Consider the following 20,294-nt stretch of genomic DNA (forward strand, 5'->3'; position numbering starts at 1 on the left):
AAACTAAAAATGGCACTACCATATGATGCAGCAATCCCACTACTGGGCATATACCCTGAGAAAACCATAATTCAAAAAGAGTCATGTACCACAATGGTCATGGCAGCTCTATTTACAATAGCCAGGACATGGAAGCAACCTAAGTGTCCATTGACAGATGAATGGGTAAAGAAGATGTGGTGCATATATATACAATGGAATATTACTCAGCCATAAAAAAGAAATGAAATTGAGTTATCTGTAGTGAGGTGGAAGGACCTAGAGTCTGTCATACAGAGTGAAGTAAGTCAGAAAGAGAAAAACAAATACGGTATGTTAACACATATATATGGAATCTAAAAAAAAAATGGATATGAAGAACCTAGGGGCAGGACAGGAATAAAGACGCAGACGTAGAAAATGGACTTGAGGGCACAGGGGGAGAAGGGGAAGCTGGGATGAAGTGAGAGAGTGGCATGGACATATATACACTACCAAATGTAAAATAGATAGCTAGTGGGAAGCAGCTGCATAGCACAGGGAGATCAGCTCGGTGCTTTGTGTCCACCTAGAAGGGTGGGTTAGGGAGAGTGGGAGGGAGATGCAAGAGGGAGGAGATATGGGGTATATGTATATGTATAGCTGATTCACTTTGTTATAAAGCAGAAACTAACACACAATTGTAAAGCGATTATACTCAAAGATGTTAAAAAATAAATAAGATTAAAAAAAAAAATCAAGGGTTTCCATGTAACTCAAATTGCCCTGGCTCTGGCCCTCAACTGACTATGCAGAAACTCCAGCCTCCTGTAAAGTACATCCCCTATTTAATTATTTCTGAGAGCCCCCATGAGGAGTCTCACACCTGTTCAGAAACAAATTCAATCCTATGATATTCTACCAGGTGCTGCTTCTACTACATGCTGTTTCACCAGATGCTAGTCTGTTCTGGTGGTGTTAAAGATGTGTGATGGTGACTGGAGGGAAATGACCTTCTTTTCCCTTTTATTGTAGCTCTAAAATGCTACAGTATTAATAAAACAGTTTTCTCAATTTTACTTATGTAGTCTTTTTTAAAAGTAGGACCTAAATATGGGTCCAGATGGGTTTCACCAGGAATGAATTAAAGGAATATGGTCCATCACCTTCAACTCAGAATCCTTGCTCCCCTGGTATTATACCAGCTATTAAGGTTTGTTTCTGTTTTTGTTTTTGTTTAATTCCCCACACTCCAGCTCTTTCTCACTGTACCATCCCAACCCAGTTGCCTTCCCTAGAGCCTCCTTGCTCCTCCATGATCAGGGCTCTTCTGCCTTGTGAGAAAGAGGCTCTGGAAGTGGCTCTGCTCATCTGGTTCAGGTTTTCTCATTGAATCAAGTACATCTCATGCCTTAGGACTTCTCTCCTCAAACAAATTTCTCCCCTGTCAACCTACCAATTTACCAGATCTCTCTCAACTCTAGTATGATTGCCTTCAAAATGTGGTTTTGGAATTAGCAGTATCAACATCACCTAGGTTCTTGTTAAAAATGTAAATTCTCTAGTCCCACCGAGATTACAGAATCAGGAACTGTGGGTGTAAAGCCCAGCAACAAGAGGTCTGTGTTTTAACAAGACCCCTAGGTGATTCAGATACACGATAAAGTTTGAGAATTACTATTCTAGCATTAAGCGAAGCCTGTCCTCCTCATTCCTACTGCCAATAAATAAACCTTAGCAAGAGAAAAAGGTTTCTAAATTCATCTTCTATAGCCAGTGTTATTTTTCATTACTCTCCCAGAACGCCATACTGCTCCAAAGTTAGTCTTTTGGCCATTTTTCTATACACTCTCCCTTGAGATATGTATATAATCCTGATCTCAAAATGCTTTTTTGTTCTTGGCCTTCCCACATTTTTCCGTATTAGTATCAGTCTCTGTCACCCAGGCTTAAAATATTCAAGTAGTTTTGTTTTAGTTTCCTCATGGTCAACAAGTCCTATTTTTTAATATAAAATGCTTAATGTAAAGAGATAATTAATTTTGCTTTTTTAGTAGAAAACCAAAACATATTCATTTTAGAAAAATTAGAAAACAAGATAAGCAAAAAGAGGAAAATAAAAAACACCCTTCGTTGCACTATGTAGAATGAAGTATTAGAAATAACACTAGTGATACTTCATTGTATGTCTATCCTTCCCAAACTTTTCTAGGCATCTGAACACATACATATTTTTGTAAACAAGAATCAGACCATTCTAAACACATTTGTTTCAGTTATCAATATATCGTGAACATTTTTATGCATTAATATCCATTCATCTACAACATTCCTAGTGAATTAATAATATTCCACTATGTGGCTGAACCAATCCGTTTCTTAAATATTTAGATCATTTCCATTGTTTAACTATTATGAACTTCACCGCAATCAATGTCCTTGGAACTGAATCTTTTTTTTTTTTTAATATTTATTTATTTGGCTGTGCCAGGGCTTAGCTGCAGCACGCAGCATCTTCGTTGTGGCGTGCGGGATCTTTCTTTAGTTACGACCTGCGGGATTTTTAGTTGTGGCATATGCGATCTATTTCTCTGACCAGGGATCGAACCCAGGACCCCTGCATTGGGAACGTGGATTCTTAACTGCTGGACCACCAGGGAAGTCCCTGGAACTGAATCTTCATATCTGTACTTATAATTGTATTCCTCAGATATATTTCCAGAAGTGCAAGTCAAGTCAGGATTTGACTTTCTTCAATGGTTTATCCAAGCCTTGCTTTCCATTCTCTCTGGTGCTATTCTAGGTTAGTGAGCGTGTTAGTGTAAACCTGCTAACTGATTTCTCTACAATTTCTTTTCCTTTGAGTACCTTGTGGATGTTGCTAGATTAAACAGTGCTTTCTTTAGTTCCACCTACTGCTGAAAAACCTTTAAAGGCACTTCCTTAACTACTGAATATCATGAGTTGACCTGGCAGTAGAAGCTTTTCTTAATCTGTCCTTATTCTTTTTAACCACCCTTACCAGCTACTAAAATGTAATAGCAACCTTCTTTCTATAAGATTTGGTTTGGTCACTCCACTAATTATACCTATCCAAATCATTAGCTCATTTTGTTTCCCTAACTTAAAGTGTCCTCTCTCTTCTTAGCTTTCAAAGTCTACTCAGACCATGTCCAACTTCCCACCTCCAAACTCCTCTATTTTTACTACACCATTTAAAATATAAGTACCGAATTTCCTCAGGTCTAAGTTTCACTTTCTTAATATTTAAAATCTTCTAGGTTTGGAATTAAACATTTTTTGAGGATTTAATGCTCTTTTCTTCAAAAACTCTTATTGAATCAATGGTGTATCTTACAATTGAGGTTATCTTAGAATCAAGGAAATGTATCCTCTTCTTTATTGTTTTTATATGTTGAAATATATATATTTTTGTAAGTTGACATTGCTTTTCCTAGAGAACCTGGTATTTTATATTTACTCTGTCCCTCATTATGTTTATTTGGAACAGTGATTGTCAAACTTCAGCATGATTAACTCTTAGGTGGAAAACCTGTTAATAGGCATATTTCTGGACTCCATCCCCAGGAAGTTTCATTCAACAAAACTGGAGAAAAACCCAGGAATCTGCCGTTTTGACAGGCATCCTAAGTGACTCTGATGCTGATATGCCACTGGCCATGTGTTTAGAAATACTCATCTAGAACAATATCAGATAATAACCATTTGCATTATTGAGACATATAGTTGATATGTTAAGATACAAATAATAAGAATTATGACTCACTGGCTTATAATTACAATAAAAAACCTCTGTGATTATTTATTCAATATTTACAATGTGGTGTTCTGGGGCTCAGAAGAGAATATTAAGCATGGTCATGCAGAAGCAGCCTAATGTATTGGGTTGGCCAAAAAGTTCATTTGGGTTTTTCCTTAAGATGTTACAGAACTTTTTGGCCAATGAACCAATAGTAGAACGCGTGATGAACAGAGACTACAGGAACTGGGACTAGAACCTGGTCTTGCCATTGACTAATTTTATAAGCTTGGGTAGGTCAATTTACTTCTGCTAACTTCAGTTTTCACCTTTTGTAAAAGAAAAAAAAAGCAGGGGAAAAATATTAGCATGAATGATTTTGCTATGTGGTTTTGTGAATAAAATGGGAACAGATAGTAAAGCTCTTCAAATATATTATTGTTGTCACTGCCCTCAAATTGGTTACAATCCGGTTAGGAAGACAAAACATAAACATTTGCAAATGAAATAAAAATGGGAACCTGAAGCAGTGCGTAAGGGCTACTATAAGGTGCTTCCCAGAAAAGTGAGAATTAAAAAACCAAATCAGTCTAAAATGAATCAGTTTAGCTATTTGTCATAGTTCCCTTAGAAAACAGAATTCTTTCCAAGTCCAAAAGAAGCGAAAGTAAGGCCTGGAAATTAAGTCAAAGTCTGAATAGGCATAAGAAGTTGTGGCCTAATCAATTATATTATAACTGAAGAAAGCAAATAATAATAACAGAAAGGGAGATGGTAGTCTGTGTGGAGTCTAGAGAAGATCCCAAAACATAAGGGTTCGTCATAATATGCTTCAATCACCATCTAAGGCTGGGGGGCACCTGAACAGGTGGATGGCCTGGTACCTGTCTGGTACCTTGATAGATTCTTGTGTGGCATAGTCAGTTGGATAGTTGGATGAACTAGTCAGTAAAATCATTCAATTACTTTATTCTGCACTGATGCCTTGCTTACCTAAGCCACTTTCAGTTGTGACTTCCCTTCTGAAGCATCGAAGATTTAAAAAAAAGAATGTATTGACTTGCTACCATGAATGTCTCACTTATAAAACAATAAGGTGACATTTTGATCAAGACGTAAGTCCCTTGAGAGTTTAGTTCCTATGAGTTAGTCTTTGTCAGCTGATCATCTCAGGTTGCAGTGAGAGAAATCAAGCTTCTTGACCTTCGAAGCCAAGAAGTAGATTCTGGACCATGGCAGTGATAATAAGGATGAATTTATCCAGTAATTCAAAAGACTAGACAAGATTCGGAGTCAAACATACTTGGTTTAGATGTCTGGTCTGCCCCTGCTTCCTCATATGTAAAATGGGAATCTACTTCATAGCATTGTTGTAAAGAGTTAAATGGGATCATGTATGGGAATTGCTTATCTTGGTGCCTGGCACTGCATCAGGAATATTGTCTTGGTGGTCTGGAAAACCCCAAACCAGGAGCAGAACAAATATTTGTTGAATGAATAACCAATAATTATCATTGTCACCCTGTAAAGTTTTTTGAGTGCCCTCTGCTTTGCCTCAAAGCCTCTTTATCTAAGCCCTCTGTAACATCAAAATAATGAGAGTTTCTATAAAGTAACATGTGATTAATTGCAGATGAAGGATATAAATAATAGGTGTTTTGAACTAAAATGTGATTGAGATTAGGGGGCCCCGGGGGTCTAGGAAAACAGGACTATTTGGAACTTGGTCTAATTCTTAAATCAAGCATCAGAAGGTCAAATACTGACAGTGGTAGTACAGACTGACACTGGTAGTACAGACTGGGGTGACATTAGACCAGCCCCATCCAAGGAGGGCAGCCTCTACTCAGTTTTAGCCAACTTCTGTTTTGCGACAACTTAAGTCTGCTTAACCTTTCAGCTTTCACAGAAAGTCTGGCATCTAGGTTTTAACATGAAAGCTCCTAACTGTTGAATAGTGACATATAATTAAGAAAAAGTTTTTTAACTACAAATGAAACTGAACTTGTCTGTGAGTCTAATTTGGTTTATGAGCTACCAGGTTGTAACCAGCACTTTAAGACTATATATGAAATACATGTTAAAAGGTAAACTGAAGCATATTAAACATTTTTAAGAGTTTATTTGAACAAAACTTGATTTGAATCAGGAAGCATCCAATCTAGCAGATAGAAAGGAGCTCTGAAGAGCTCTACAAAATGAAAGGCTTTTATAGGCAGAAGAGAGTGAAAACAAGGAAGTGATACTAGGCAAAAAAAGGTGTTGGTTATTGCAAAGTTACTTTCGTTTACAGGATAGCAGGGGACTAATGGGCACATTACCTAACAAGTGCTGATCGGGTGCTTCCTGATTTACTGGTTAAAGGTTCCATTTCTGGGAGAACTGAAACAATTAAGAATCTTGGTTTGTTGACATGGGGCTTAGCATAAGTGACTCCATTTTTGGTCCATTGTCTTTTTTTTTTTTTTTTTTTTTTTTAATATACTGTATGAGCAGAAAGGAAACCGAGGTGACAAAAAGCATAGAAGGGGGAAAGTTGAAGATAGTTTGGAGTTCCCAAGTGTAGTTTGATAGTGTGGAGTAGAAGTTTCATTGAAAGGAGAAGAGAGAAAAGTTTGGACAAATGAATTTTGTGGAGTATCTTGAATGTTAGAATAAGATATCAGGATTTTAGGAAGTGGGGAGGGGGTCACTCCTAGGTTTTGAATAAATTAGTAAAATGGATCCTATTCTGGCATTAAGATTCAATAAACATTTGTTGAATATATATTTGCTTAACTCTCTGAGGTTCTGTTTTCAAAACCCCTATAACATGTGATTCATTATTATCTTTAAGAATTAGGGAAGATTTAAAGTAAACAAATACAATACAGTTTGATATAGCTACTTTATAAGTATAGACATGGTATATATTAACTTTGTCTAGTGGTGAAATTAGTGAAGATTTTACAAAGGAGAAACAGCTGTATGTTTAACAATATCTATTCCTTTACATTTGAAAGGAAAGTGACACTTATTACATGCCTTCTAAATGCCTTAACTTTTAAATACCATTTTCCACTGTTCTCTTTTCCCCAAAAGTGGATTTTCTAAGTGCTTTTCCTCTCTGATTCCTCTTCTATACAGAAAGCAAAATCCTAACCAAAAAAAAAGTGTCTTAAAATGAATTATTGAAATTCCACATGGAGAGAATAAAATATGCAAAGATATCGAATTTAGTGTGGCCATGTAAAGACAGGAAGGCATTGGCTAGTATAAGTTAGATATGTAACAACACCTAAAATTTTACAGTGCTTGCTATATGCCTTGCAATATTCTCAGTGCCTTACCTCTATTAATTTATATAACTCTCAAACTTCTGAGGTAGGTATTACTACTCTCCCCATTGTAAACATTAGGAAACTGTGGTACAGGTGCCTTAACTCACTCAAGGTTGCACAGCTGGCACATGATGCAACTAGGATATAGGGCTGTGCTTGGGGCACAGGTGCAGGAAAAGTGTGGACTATGTGCTAGGCAGTGGGGTAGAATTCAGAACAAGACAGACCCAGGCTTTGTTTTCATGGATTTACAGCCTAGTGAGTCATAGACATTTGGAGGTAGTAAAAAATAATCATGCAAGTGAAGAATGAGAAGATAAAGCCAAAGATGAAGTCCTGAGGAACACCAATATCTAAAGGATAAAGAGAAGAAAAAGCCCCAGGGAAGAGATGCAGAAGTACAGTTAAAAGTAAGGAGGAAGAGACCTTCAAGAGGCGGAGGAGTAAGTCGTGGAGATCACCTTCCTCCCCACAAATACATCAGAACTACATCTACATGTGGAACAACTCCTACAGAACACCTTCTGAACGCTGGCAGAAGACCTCAGGCCGCCCAAAAGGCAAGAAACTCCCCACGTACCTGGGTAGGGCAAAAGAAAAAAGAAAAAACAGAGACAAAAGAATAGGGACAGGACCAGCACCTCTGGGAGGGAGCTGTGAAGGAGGAAACGTTTCCACACACTAGGAAGGCCCTTCGCGGGCAGAGACGGCAGGTGGCGGAGGGGGGAAGCTTCGGAGCCACGGGGGAGAGCACAGCAACAGGGGTGCGGAGGGCAAAGCGGAGAGATTTCCGCACAGAGGATCGGCGCTGACCAGCACTCACCAGCATGAGAGGCTTGTCTGCTCCTGCCGCGGCGGGCGGGGCAGGGAGCTGAGGCTCGGGCTTCGGTCAGAGCACAGGGAGAGGACTGGTGGCGTGAACACAGCCTGACGGGGCTAGTGCGCCACAGGTAGCCTGGAGGGAGTACGGGAAAAAGTCTGGACCTGCCTAAGAGGCAAGAGACCTTTGCTTCAGGGTGCGTGAGGAGAGGGGATTCAGAGCACTGCCTAAACGAGCTCCAGAGACGGGTGCGAGCCACGGCTATCAGTGCAGACACCAGAGAGGGGCATGAGACGCTAAGGCTGCTGCTGCAGCCACCAAGAATCCTGTGTGCAAGCACAAGTCACTCTCCACACCTCCCCTCCTGGGAGCCTGTGCAGCCCGCCACTGCCAGGGTCCTGTGATCCAGGGACAACTTCCCCGGGAGAATACATGGCATGCCTCAGACTGGTGCAACGTCACGGTGGCCTCTGCCGCCGCAGGCTCGCCGCGCATTCTGTACCCCTCCCTTCCCCGCCACGGCCTGAGTGAGCCAGAGCCCCCTAATCAGCTACTCCTTTAACCCCGTCCTGTCTGAGCGAAGAACAGACGCCCTCAGGTGACCTACGCCCTCAGACGCCCTCAGGTGACTGCAGAGGCGGGGCCAAATCCAAAGCTGAACCCTGGGAGCTGTGCGAACAAAGAAGAGAAAGGGAAATTTCTCCCAGCAGCCTCAGGAGCAGTGGATTAAATCTCCACAATCAACTTGATGAACCCTGCATCTGTGGAATACCTGAAGAGACAAGGAATCATCCCAAAATTGAGGCAGTGGACTTTGGGAGAAACAGGACACTTGGGGTTTGCTTTCTAAATCATGTTTGTTTCTGGTTTATGTTTATCTTAGTTTAGTATTTAGAGTTTATTATCATTGGTAGATTTGTTTATTGATTTGGTTGCTCGCTTTTTTAAAAATATATTTATATATATTTTATATATTTTTCTCTTTTTGTGAGTATGTATGTGTATGCTTCTTTGTGTGATTTTGTCTGTATAGATTTACCATTTATCCTAGGGTTCTGTCTATTTTTCTTTCTTTTTTTTTAGTATAATTTTTAGTGTTTGTTTTCATTTGGTGGATTTGTTTTTTGGTTTGGTTGCTCTCTTCTGTCTTTCTTTTATTGTACCACTTTTCAATTTTTTAATTTGTAATAATTTACTTTTATTTTTTATTTTAATAACTTTCTTTTCTTTTCTTTTCTTTTCTTTCTTTCTTTCTTTCTCTTTCTTTCTTCCTTTCTTTCTTTCTTTTTTTCTCCCTTTTTTTCTGAGCCGTGTGGTTGACAGGGTCTTGGTGCTCCGGCTGGGTGTCAAGCCTGTGCCTCTGAGGTGGGAGAGCCGAGTTCAGGACATTGGTCCACCAGAGACCACGTAATATCCACCACTGGCTCCACATAATATCAAACAGTGAAAGCTCTCCCAGAGATCTCCATCTCAACACTAAGACCCAGCTCCACTCAACGACCAGCAAGCTACAGTGCTGGACACCCTAGAGAAACAACTAACAAGATAGGAACACAACCACACCCATTAGCAGAGAGGCTGCCTAAAATCATAATAAGGTCACAGACACCCCAAAACACACAACCGGATGCAGTCCTGCCCACCAGAAAGACAAGATCCAGCCTCATCCACCAGAACACAGGCACCAGTCCCCTCCACCAGGAAGCCTACATAACCCACTGAACCAACCGTAGCCACTGGGGGCAGACACCAAAAACAACGGGAACCACGAACTTGCAGCCTGTGAAAAGGAGACCCCAAACACAGTAAGTTAAACAAAATGAGAAGACAGAGAAACACACAGCAGATGAAGGAGCAAGGCAAAAACCCACCAGACGAAACAAATGAAGAGGAAATAGGCAGTCTACCTGAAAAAGAATTCAGAGTAATGATAGTAAAGATGATCCAAAATCTTAGAAATAGAATGGAGAAAATAAAAGAAACGTTTAACAAGAACACAGAAGATCTAAAGAGCAAACAAACAGTGATGAACAACACAATAAATGAAATTTAAAATTCTCTAGAAGGAATCAACAGCAGAATAACTGAGGCATAAGAACAGATAAGTGACCTGGAAGATAAAATAGTGGAAATAACTACCACAGAGCAGAAAAAAGAATGAAAAGAATTGAGGACAGTCTCAGAGACTCCTGGGACAACATTAAACGCACCAACATTTGAATTATACAGGTCCCAAAAGAAGAAGAGAAAAAGAAAGGGATGGAAAAAATATTTCAAGAGATTATAGTTGAAAACTTCCCTAATATGGGAAAGGAAATAATCAAGTCCAGGAAGCATAGAGAGTCCCATACAGGATAAATACAAGGAGAAACTTGCCAAGACACATATTAATCAAACTATCAGAAATTAAATACAAAGAAAAATATTAAAAGTAGCAAGGGAAAAACAACAAATAACATACAAGGGAGTTCCCCATAAGGTTAACAGCTGATCTTTCAGCAGAAACTCTGCAAGCCAGAAGGGAGTAGTAGGACATATTTAAAGTGATGAAAGGGAAAAACCTACAACCAAGATTACTCTACCCAGCAAGGATCTCATTCAGATTCGATGGAGAAATTAAAACCTTTACAGACAAGCAAAAGCTAGGAGGATTCAGCACCACCAAACCAGCTTTACAACAAATGCTAAACGAACTTCTCTAGGTATGAAACACAAGAAAAGGAAAAGACCAACAAAAACAAAAGCAAAACAATTAAGAAAATGGTAATAGAAACATATATATTGATAACTACCATAAATATAAATGGATTAAATGCTCCAACCAAAAGACATAGACTGGCTGAATGGATACAAAAACAAGACCCATACATATGCTGCCTACAAGAGACACACTTCAGACCTAGGGACACATACAGACTGAAAGTGAGGGAATGGAAAAAGATATTCCATGCAAATGGAAATCAAAAGAAAGCTGGAGTAGCAATTCTCATATCAGACAAAATAGATTTTAAAATAAAGACTATTACAAGAGACAAAGGAGGACACTACATAATGATCAAGGGATCAATCCAAGAAGAAGAGAGAACAATTGTAAATATGTATGCACCCAAACGAGGAGCACCTCAATACATAAGGCAAATGCTAACAGCCATAAAAGGGGAAATCGACAGTAACACAGTCATAGTAGGGGACTTTAACACCCCACTTTCACCAATGGACAGATCATCCAAAATGAAAATAAATAAGGAAACACAAGCTTTAAATGATACATTAAACAAGATGGACTTAATTGAAATTTATAGGACGTTCCATCCAAAAACAACAGAATACACTTTCTTCTCAAGTGCTCATGGAACATTCTCCAGGATAGATCATATCTTGAGTCACAAGTCAAGCTTTGGTAAATTTAAGAAAATTGAAATCGTATCAAGTATCTTTTCTGACCACAATGCTATGAGAGTAGATATCAATTACAGGAAAAAGTCTGTAAAAAATACAAACACATGGAGGCTAAACAATATGCTACTAAATAACCAAGAGATCACTGAAGAAATCAAAGAGGAAATCAAAAAATACCTAGAAACAAATGACAATGAAAACATGATGACCCAAAACCTATGGGATGCAGCAAAAGCAGTTCTAAGAAGGAAGCTTATAGCAATACAATCCTCCCTCAAGAAACAAGAAACGTCTCAAATAAACAACCTAACATTACACCTAAAGGAACTAGAGAAAGAAGAACCAAAAAACCCAAAGTTAGCAGAAGAAAAGAAATCATAAAGAACAGTTCAGAAATAAATGAAAAAGAAATGAAGGAAACCATAGCAAAGATAAATAAAACTAAAAGTTTTTCTTTGAGAAGATAAACAAAATTGATAAACCATTAGCCAGACTCATCAAGAAAAAAAGGGCGAAGACTCAAATCAATAGAATTAGAAATGAAAAAAGAGAAGTAACAACTGACACTGCAGAAATACAAAGGATCATGAGAGATTACTACAAGCAACTCTAGGCCAATAAAATGGACAACCTGGAAGAAATGGAAAAATTCTTAGAAAAGCACAACCTTCCAAGACTGAACCAGGAAGAAATAGAAAATATAAACATGCCAATCACAAGCACTGTAATTGAGACTGTGATTACACATCTTCCAACAAATAAAAGCCCAGAACCAGATGGCTTCACAGGTGAATTCTATCAAACATTTAGAGAAGAGCTAACACCTATCCTTCTCAAACTCTTCCAAAATATAGCAGAAGGAGGAACACTCCCAAACTCATTCTACAAGGCCACCATCACCCTGATACCAAAACCAGACAAAGATGTCACAAAAAAAGAAAAGTACAGGCTAATATCACTGATGAACATAGATGCAAAAATCCTCAACAGAATACTAGCAAACAGAATCCAGAAGCACATTAAAAGGATCATATACCATGATCAAGTGGGGTTCATCCCAGGAATGCAAGGATTCTTCAATATACACAAATCATTGTGATAAACCATATTAACAAATTGAAGGAGAAAAACCATATGATCATCTAAATAGATGCAGAAAAAGCTTTTGACAAAATGCAACACCCATTCATGATAAAAACCCTCCAGAAAGTAGGCATAGAGGGAACTTTCCTCAACATAATAAAGGCCATATATGACAAACCCACAGCCAAAATTGTTCTTAATGGTGAAAAACTGAAACCATTTCCTCTAAAATCAGGAACAAGACAAAGTTGTCCACTCTCATCACTATTATTCAACATAGTTTTGGAAGTTTTAGCCACAGCAATCAGAGCAGAAAAAGAAATAAAAGGAATCCAAATCAGAAAAAGGAAGTAAAGCTGTCACTGTTTGCAGATGACATAATACTATACATAGAGAATCCTGAAGATGCTACCAGAAAACTACTAGAGCTAATCAATGAATTTGGTAAAGTAGCAGGATACAAAATTAATGCACAGAAATCTCTTGCATTCTTATACATTAATGATGAAAAATCTGAAAGTGAAATTAAGGAAACACTCCCATTTACCATTGCAACAAAAAGAATAAAATATCTAGGAATAAATCTACCTAACGATACAAAAGACCTGTATGCAGAAAACTATAAGACACTGATGAAAGAAATTAAAGATGATACAAACAGATGGAGAGATATACCATGTTCTTGGATTGGAGAATCAACATTGTGAAAATGACTCTACTACCCAAAGCAATCTACAGATTCAATGCAATCCCTATCAAACCACCACTGGCATTTTTCACAGAGCTAGAACAAAAAGTTCACAATTTGTATGGAAACACAAAAGACCCTGAATAGCCAAAGCAATCCTAAGAACGAAAAACAGAGATGGAGGAAAGAGGCTCCTGGACTTCAGACTATACTACAAAGCTAAAGTAATCAAGACAGTATGGTACTTGCCCCAAAAGAGAAATATAGATCAATGGAACAGGATAGAAAGCTCAGAGATAAACCCACGCACATGTTGTCACCTTTTTCTTGATAAAGGAGGCAAGAATGTACAATGGATAAAAGACAGTCTCTTCAATAAGTGGTGCTGGGAAAACTGGACAGCTACATGTAAAAGAATGAAATTAGCACTCCCTAACACCATACACAAAAATAAACACAAAATGGATTAAAGACCTAATTGTCTTTAAGGTCTTTAAGGCCAGACACTATCAAACTCTTAGAGGAAAACATAGGCAGAATACTCTATGACATAAATCACAGTAAGATCCTTTTTGACCCATCTCCTAGAGAAATGAAAATAAAAACAAAAATAAGCAAATGGGATCTAATGAAACTTAAAAGCTTTTGCAAAGCAAAGGAAACCATAAACAAGCCAAAAGGACAACCCTCAGAATGGGAGAAAATATTTGCAAATGAAGCAACTGACAAAGGATTAAGCTCCAAAAGTTACAAGCAGCTCATGCAGCTCAATATCAAAAAAACAAACAACCCAATCCAAAAATGGGCAGAAGACCTAAATGGACATTTCTCCAAAGAAGATATACAGATTGCCAACAAACATATGAAAGGATGTTCAACATCACTAATCATTAGAGAAATGCAAATCAAAACTTCAATGAGGTATCACCCCACACCAGTCAGAATGGCCGTCATCAAAAAATCTACAAACAATAAATGCTGGAGAGGGTGTGGAGAAAAGGGAACCCTCTTGCAGTAACGAAGACACAATGCAGCCAAAAATTAAATCTAAAAAAAAAAAAGATCTGTTAGTTATTGATGCCACTACACACTTTCACTCCTTATCTAACATGTAAATTGATACAGCCACTATGGAGAACAGTATGGAGGTTCCTTATAAAACTAAAAGTAGAACTACAGTATGACCTAGCAATTCCACTGCTGGGCATATACCCTGAGAAAACCATAATTCAAAAAGAGTCATGTACCACAATGTTAATTGCAGCTCTGTTTACAATAGCCAGGACATGGAAGCAACCTAAGTGTCCATTGACAGATGAATGGATAAAGAAGATGTGGCACATATATATGATGGAATATTACTCAGCTGTAAAAAGAAATGAAATTGAGTTATTTGTAGTTAAGTGGATGGACCTAGAGTCTGTTATATAGAGTGAAGTAAGTCAGAAAGAGAAAAACAAATACCAAATGCTAACACATATATATGGAGTCTGAAAAAAAAAAAAAAAAAGGTTCTGCAGAACCTAGGGGCAGGACAGGAATAGAGACGCAGACATACAGAATGGACTTGAGGACACGGGGAGGGGGAAGGGTAAGCAGGGACGAGGTGAGAGAGTGCCATGGACATATATACACTACCAAATGTGAAATAGATAACTAGTGGTAAGCAGCTGCATAGCAGAGGGAGATCAGCTTGGTGCTTTTTGACCTCCTAGAGGGGTGGGATAGGGAGGGCTGGAGGGAGATGCAAGAGGGAGGAGATATGGGGACATATGTATATGTATAGCTGATTCACTTTGTTATACAGCAGAAAATAATACACCATTGTAAAGCAATTATACTCTAATAAAGATGTTAAAAAATAATCTTAAAAAAAAAAGTAAGGCGGGGGCTTCCCTGGTGGCGCAGTGGTTGAGAGTTCGCCTGCAGATGCAGGGGACACGAGTTTGTGCCCCAGTCCAGGAATATCCCACATGCTGTGGAGCGGCTGGGCCCGTGAGCCATGGCCGCTGAGCCTCCGCGTCCGGAGCTTGTGTTCCGCAACGGGAGAGGCCACAACAAGATCAGGAGAGAGCACAGTCTTGGGAAACACTGGAGGAGGGAATTTTGAGGAGAGAACGTTAATTGACCAAGAGGTCTAGTTAGATAAGGAGTGAGAGTGTGTAGTGGCATCGGTAACTAACAGATCTTTTTCTTTTTTTTTTTTTTTAATTTTTGGCTGCGTTGTGTCTTCGTTACTGCATGCATGCTTTCTCTAGTTGCAGCGAGCAGGGGCCTCTCTTTCTTTCAATGCGTGGGTTTCTCATTGCGGTGGCTTCTCTTGTTGCGCAGCACGGGCTCTAGGCGCGCGGGCTTCAGTAGTTGTGGCTCGCGAGCTCAGTATGTGTGGCTCGTGACTGCAGAGCACAGGCTCAGTAGTTGTGGCGTGCGGGCTTAGTTGCTCCGCGGCATGTGGGATCTTCCCGGACCAGGGTTCAAACTCATGTCCCCTGCATTGTCAGGCCGATTCTTAACCGCTGTGCCACCAGGGAAGCCCCTAACAGATCTTTGATGGCCCCAGGAAGAGTAGCTCCTTGAGAGTGATGGTGTTGGAAGAAAACTTCAGTGGACTGAGGTGAGGTTTGAAAGCAGCACCAGAAGTGAGAGAGACGGAGTGAGATGGATTAGAAGTCCACCAAGCAAGAGAAAATAATTGTGTAAATTGGAGTGACAGTAATGGGTAGGGATGGATTAAAGGCAGAAGAAAAATATTTTTAGGGAAGAATCAATTCTTGGTGACTGTTTATGAGTAGACAAGGGAAGAAGAATATGAGAAGATTCCACTCTCCATCCCAGGTTACTGAGAGGGTGGTGGTGCCATTATCAGAGATAAGTTACACATATTGAGTTTGGCATGACAGTGAGACATGCAGCAGGCAGTTTATTAGGAGCTGGAAAATTTAAAATGTTTACCAGGATTGGTTTTAAGTTGTGCAAGAAACATTTTCGTACAGTATTACTTGTATAATATACTGTATACAGCCATATACTTCCTAGCTGAATTTCTCACTATTAAAACTTGAGGGTAACTTTCTTTTATACTGGTAGTATCAAAGCTGTGTATTATAGCTAAGGAAATAATGCTATTAATCACTGCTTTCAAATGGACGAGTGTTCATGGAAGAACCATAATATTTATATATTTTTAATTAAACACTTATATAGCAATTATTTAAACACTTATGTAGCAACAGCCAGACACTGTTATAATCACTTTACAAATATTAAATAATTTAAATTTAATCATCAGAACAGTCTCATGAGGGACATATTTTATCATTCTCATTTAAGAAAAGAAACACTGAGGTTAGAAAGGTGAAATAACTTGGCCAAAGCCACACAGCTTATAAATGGTAAAGCTGGGAGTCCAACCCAGACTGTCTATGATGGTATAAATGCAGACCTTATATTTCCACATTTCATCAGTTTCCCATACATTTACAAAATACCAAAAATGTAGTAAGTTAAAATGTCAAAAAAAAATAGTGTTTCAAACTTGTAACATTGGAATACCATTCATTATGATGCTGGTATGCAATGAATGTATGTTTTTAAATAAAAAGAGATACAATCTTAAATGTAATTTTTGGTGATCACCTTGGCAATGTAAAACACAATTTTGGTTTTTTTCCAGTTGAAATTAAAGAGAAGGTGCCATTTGCCTCTAACCACTGGAATTAACTATAAAAAATACTGTGGGGCTTCCCTGGTGGCACAGTGGTTGAGGGTCCGCCTGCCGATGCAGGGGACGCGGGTTCGTGCCCCGGTCCGGGAGGATCCCAAGTGCCGCGGAGCGGCTGGGCCCATGAGCCATGGCCGCTGAGCCTGCGCGGCCGTAACCTGTGCTCCGCGGCGGGAGGGGCCACAGCAGTGAGAGGTCCGCGTACCGCAATAAATAAATAAATAAATAAAATAAATTACAAAAAACTATAATAATTCATTTTTCAAAATGAGAATTAAAGAAGCATATGGTGATAAACTGTAAAAAATACACAGCAAAAAGAAGTAGGAATTCCAAATTATTATTAGTATTAATACTATTAATACTTATGTTTTTAATTCAGCCTCCTGAAGCAGGATGCCAAATAGATGAAGACTAATTAGATGTCATTGAAACGTTCTAATTCATGAAATATAAGGTTTTTTTTTCTTATTTGTCATATGAATATGTCTTGGAAGTAGATGGTGGTAATAGTTGCACAGCACTGTGAATTTACTAAAATGCCACTGAATTGTTTACTTTTATTTATTTAGTTAGTTTTAAATATTTTCCAGCTTTATTGAAATATAACCAACATATAACATTGTGTAAGTTTAAGGTGTATACATGTTGATTTGATACACTTATATATTGCAAAATGCTTACCAGTATTATTAACTATAGTTGGCATGTTGTACATCAGATCCCCAGAACTTGTTCATCTTACAACTGGAAGTTTGTACTGTTTGACCAACATCTCCCCATTTCCCCCACTTCCCAGCCCATGGTAACCACCATTTTACTCTGTTTCTTTAAGTTTGGCTTTTTTAGATTCCACATATAAACGAGATCACACAGTATTTGTCTTCTCTGTTTGACTTATTTCTCTTAGCATAATGCCTTCCAGGTTCATCCCTGATGGCAAGATTTCCTTCTTTCTCACGGCTGAGTAATATTCCACAGTATCTACATACGACATCTTTAGCCATTCATCCATAGAGGGACGCTTAGGTTGTTTCCATATCGTAGCTATTGTGAATAACGTTGCAATGAGTATGGGAGTACAGATTTCTCTTAAAGATCTTGATTTCACTTCGTTTGGTTTTATACCCAGAAGTGGGGTTGCTGGATCATATTGTAGTTCTTCTTCTTCTTTTAAAAATATTTATTTATTTATTTGGCTGTGCTGGGTCTTAGTTGCGGCACACGGGATCTTCCTTGCTGCATGTGGGATCTTCACTGCAGCATGTGAGATCTTTAGTTGGCATGTGGGATCTAGTTCCCTGACCAGGGATTGAACCAGGGCCCCCTGCATTGGGAGCACTGAGTCTTAGCCACTGGACCACCAGGGAAGTCCCTCATATGGTAGTACTATTTTTAATTTTTTGAGGAACCTCCATGCTGTTTTCTGTAATGCTGCACCAATTTACATTCCCACCAGCAATGAACAAGGGTTTCCCTTTCTCCACATTCTTGTCAACACGTATCTCTTGTCTTTTTGACAATAACCTTTCTAACAGTGTGGCAATATCTCACTGTGGTTTTGATTCACATTTCCTTGATGATTAGTGGTACTGAGCATCTGTTCATGTACCTATTGGCCATTTGGATGTCCTCTTTGAAAAAATGTCTTTTAAGTTCCTCTACCCATTTTCAAATTGGATTGTCTGCTTTTTAGCCATTGAGTTGTAAGGGTTCCTTATATATTTTAGTTATTAACCCTTTCTCAGAGACACAATTTGCAAATATTTTCTCTCATTCTGAAGGTTGCCTTTCCATTTTGTTGATTCTTTCTTCTGCCATGCCAAAGCTTTTTAGTTTGAGGTAGGCCCACTTATTTATTTTTGCTTTTGTTGCTTGTGTTTTTGGTGTCGCATCCAAAAATTATTGCCAAGACCAACATCAAGCTTTCCCCTGTTTCCTTCTAGGAGTCTTATGGTTTCAGGTCTTATGTTTAAGTCTTTAATCCACGGAATACTAGTTTAAAGAGTCAAAGGGAGTTACTGATAAATCAAATAGGAGCTTCAAAGAAGTTGGGGTGAAGGAGATTCCACAGTTCTGTTCAGAGATGGAACAGAGAGAGTGGTAAATAGGACATTTTTCGGGCTAGAGATTCCGTACCCTGTGGTTGAGGCGGCATGTTTTCAGAATGGCTAAGGCCTGATCTGTGCCACAAATTTGTAAAGCGATCAGAAAGATATGACAGGCTGTGTTTCTGCTGCTGGAAGGTCTTTACATTTAGGTTCTGATTGTTGGCGGCTGTCTCCTTTGTAATTACCGCTTGTTCGCACTTGGCTTTTTTGGTGGGGGACTTTGCTTTTGTTTACTTAGTAGACGTCGTGCACTCTGAGAGGCAAAAAAAGAAGTAACCAAAATCTCCATTCCCTGTGAAGTTAAGAAGTGGACAGCTGCCCCTTGACTCTCCCATTTTAACCCGAGACAATTCTCAGCAGCTCTAAGAATCAGCCCTACGCGGTCCGCAGATTTGCGCTCCGGTCCGGGGGCGGAACCCCAGGAAACCCCGCCTCCCAAGCCCAATCCCCGCTCTCCGCCTGCGGACAGGAAGCAGCTGCTGGCCGAGGAGCCCGGGAACCAGCCGCAGCGCGCATGCGCGCGCCCCTGGGGCACCTGGGGGAGGGGGAGGGGCGGGAGGAAGGGGTGCGGCTCCGCCTGCTGGTTGGGCGCTCGCCGGTCACGTGGCAAGGAAGGAGGCGGAGGTACCGGGCTCGGGGGGAGGGAGGTAGAGAAGAGGGAAGGAGCGAGGGAAGGAAAGCGGGGAAGGGAGGAAGGAAACGAACGAGGGGGAGGGAGGTCCCTGTTTTGGAGGTGCTGGGAGCTTTGCCGGCCCCTGAAGTGGGGCGAGAGGGAGGTGCTTCGCCGTTTCTCCTGCCGGGGGAGGTCCCGGCTCCCCGTGGAGGCTCCGGACCAAGCCTCTTCAGCTTCTCCCTCCGGATCGATGTGCTGCTGTTAACCCGTGAGGAGGAGGCGGTGGCAGCGGCAGCGGAAGATGGTGTTTCTGAGAGTGTTAATTCTGCTCCTCTCCTGGGCGGCGGGACTGGGAGGTGAGGCACGACCCCGAGCGCCGGGGGCGCGGTGAGCACGGCAGACCGCGCAGCGGCAGCGGCGGCCGGGCCGAGCGGAGCCCAGTCGCTCCGTGTGGCTGGCGCGTCAGTCAGCCCGGCCGGCCGGCGGCGCCACTCGGGCGCGCAGCGCTCCCCGCTCCCTATTGTCCCCTGCACCCCGACCGCGTTCCCTTCCGTGGCGGGCCGAGGAGGCACCGAGCCTTCGGCGAGGCCTTTCCCGCCCCCTGCCGCCCCAGCAGCAGGGGAGCCTGGGGTCGCCTGCCTGAGAAGCAAAGTCGAGATCCGGGTCGCCAGGCGAGAGCCGGTGGTGCTCAGGCCGGCAGCACCATCCCTCCAGCCTGCTCGACGGGCGCCGGGGCGGGCAACTGCCGCGGGGCCGCCGGTCTTTGCCATCCTGGTCCCGCGCTCACCCTCCTCACCCTTCCGCCCCCAGCTCCTGCCTGG

At 40.6% G+C, this 20,294-nt stretch overlaps 1 protein-coding gene across 3 annotated transcripts in view; it reads left to right on the forward strand.

Annotated features, from left to right (window-relative positions):
• ADAM10 (ADAM metallopeptidase domain 10) overlaps positions 1-20,294 on the forward strand; it is a 135,121-nt gene that overhangs the window by 4,014 nt on the left and 110,813 nt on the right. Inside the window, exon 1 of one of the 3 annotated variants that reach the window (XM_004274677.2) lies at positions 19,339-19,829. The exons of 1 other annotated variant lie outside the window; for it this stretch is intronic. In XM_004274677.2, coding sequence (XP_004274725.1) covers positions 19,775-19,829 — 55 coding nt within the window. In that variant the 5' untranslated portion in view covers positions 19,339-19,774. Of the gene's footprint in view, positions 1-19,338; positions 19,830-20,294 lie in introns of those variants that run through there. One more of the 3 variants, XM_033437014.2, reaches the window with a different exon arrangement.

Source organism: Orcinus orca, chromosome 2, assembly GCF_937001465.1.
Source record: "Orcinus orca chromosome 2, mOrcOrc1.1, whole genome shotgun sequence".
In the NCBI taxonomy this organism is placed as follows: domain Eukaryota; kingdom Metazoa; phylum Chordata; class Mammalia; order Artiodactyla; family Delphinidae; genus Orcinus; species Orcinus orca.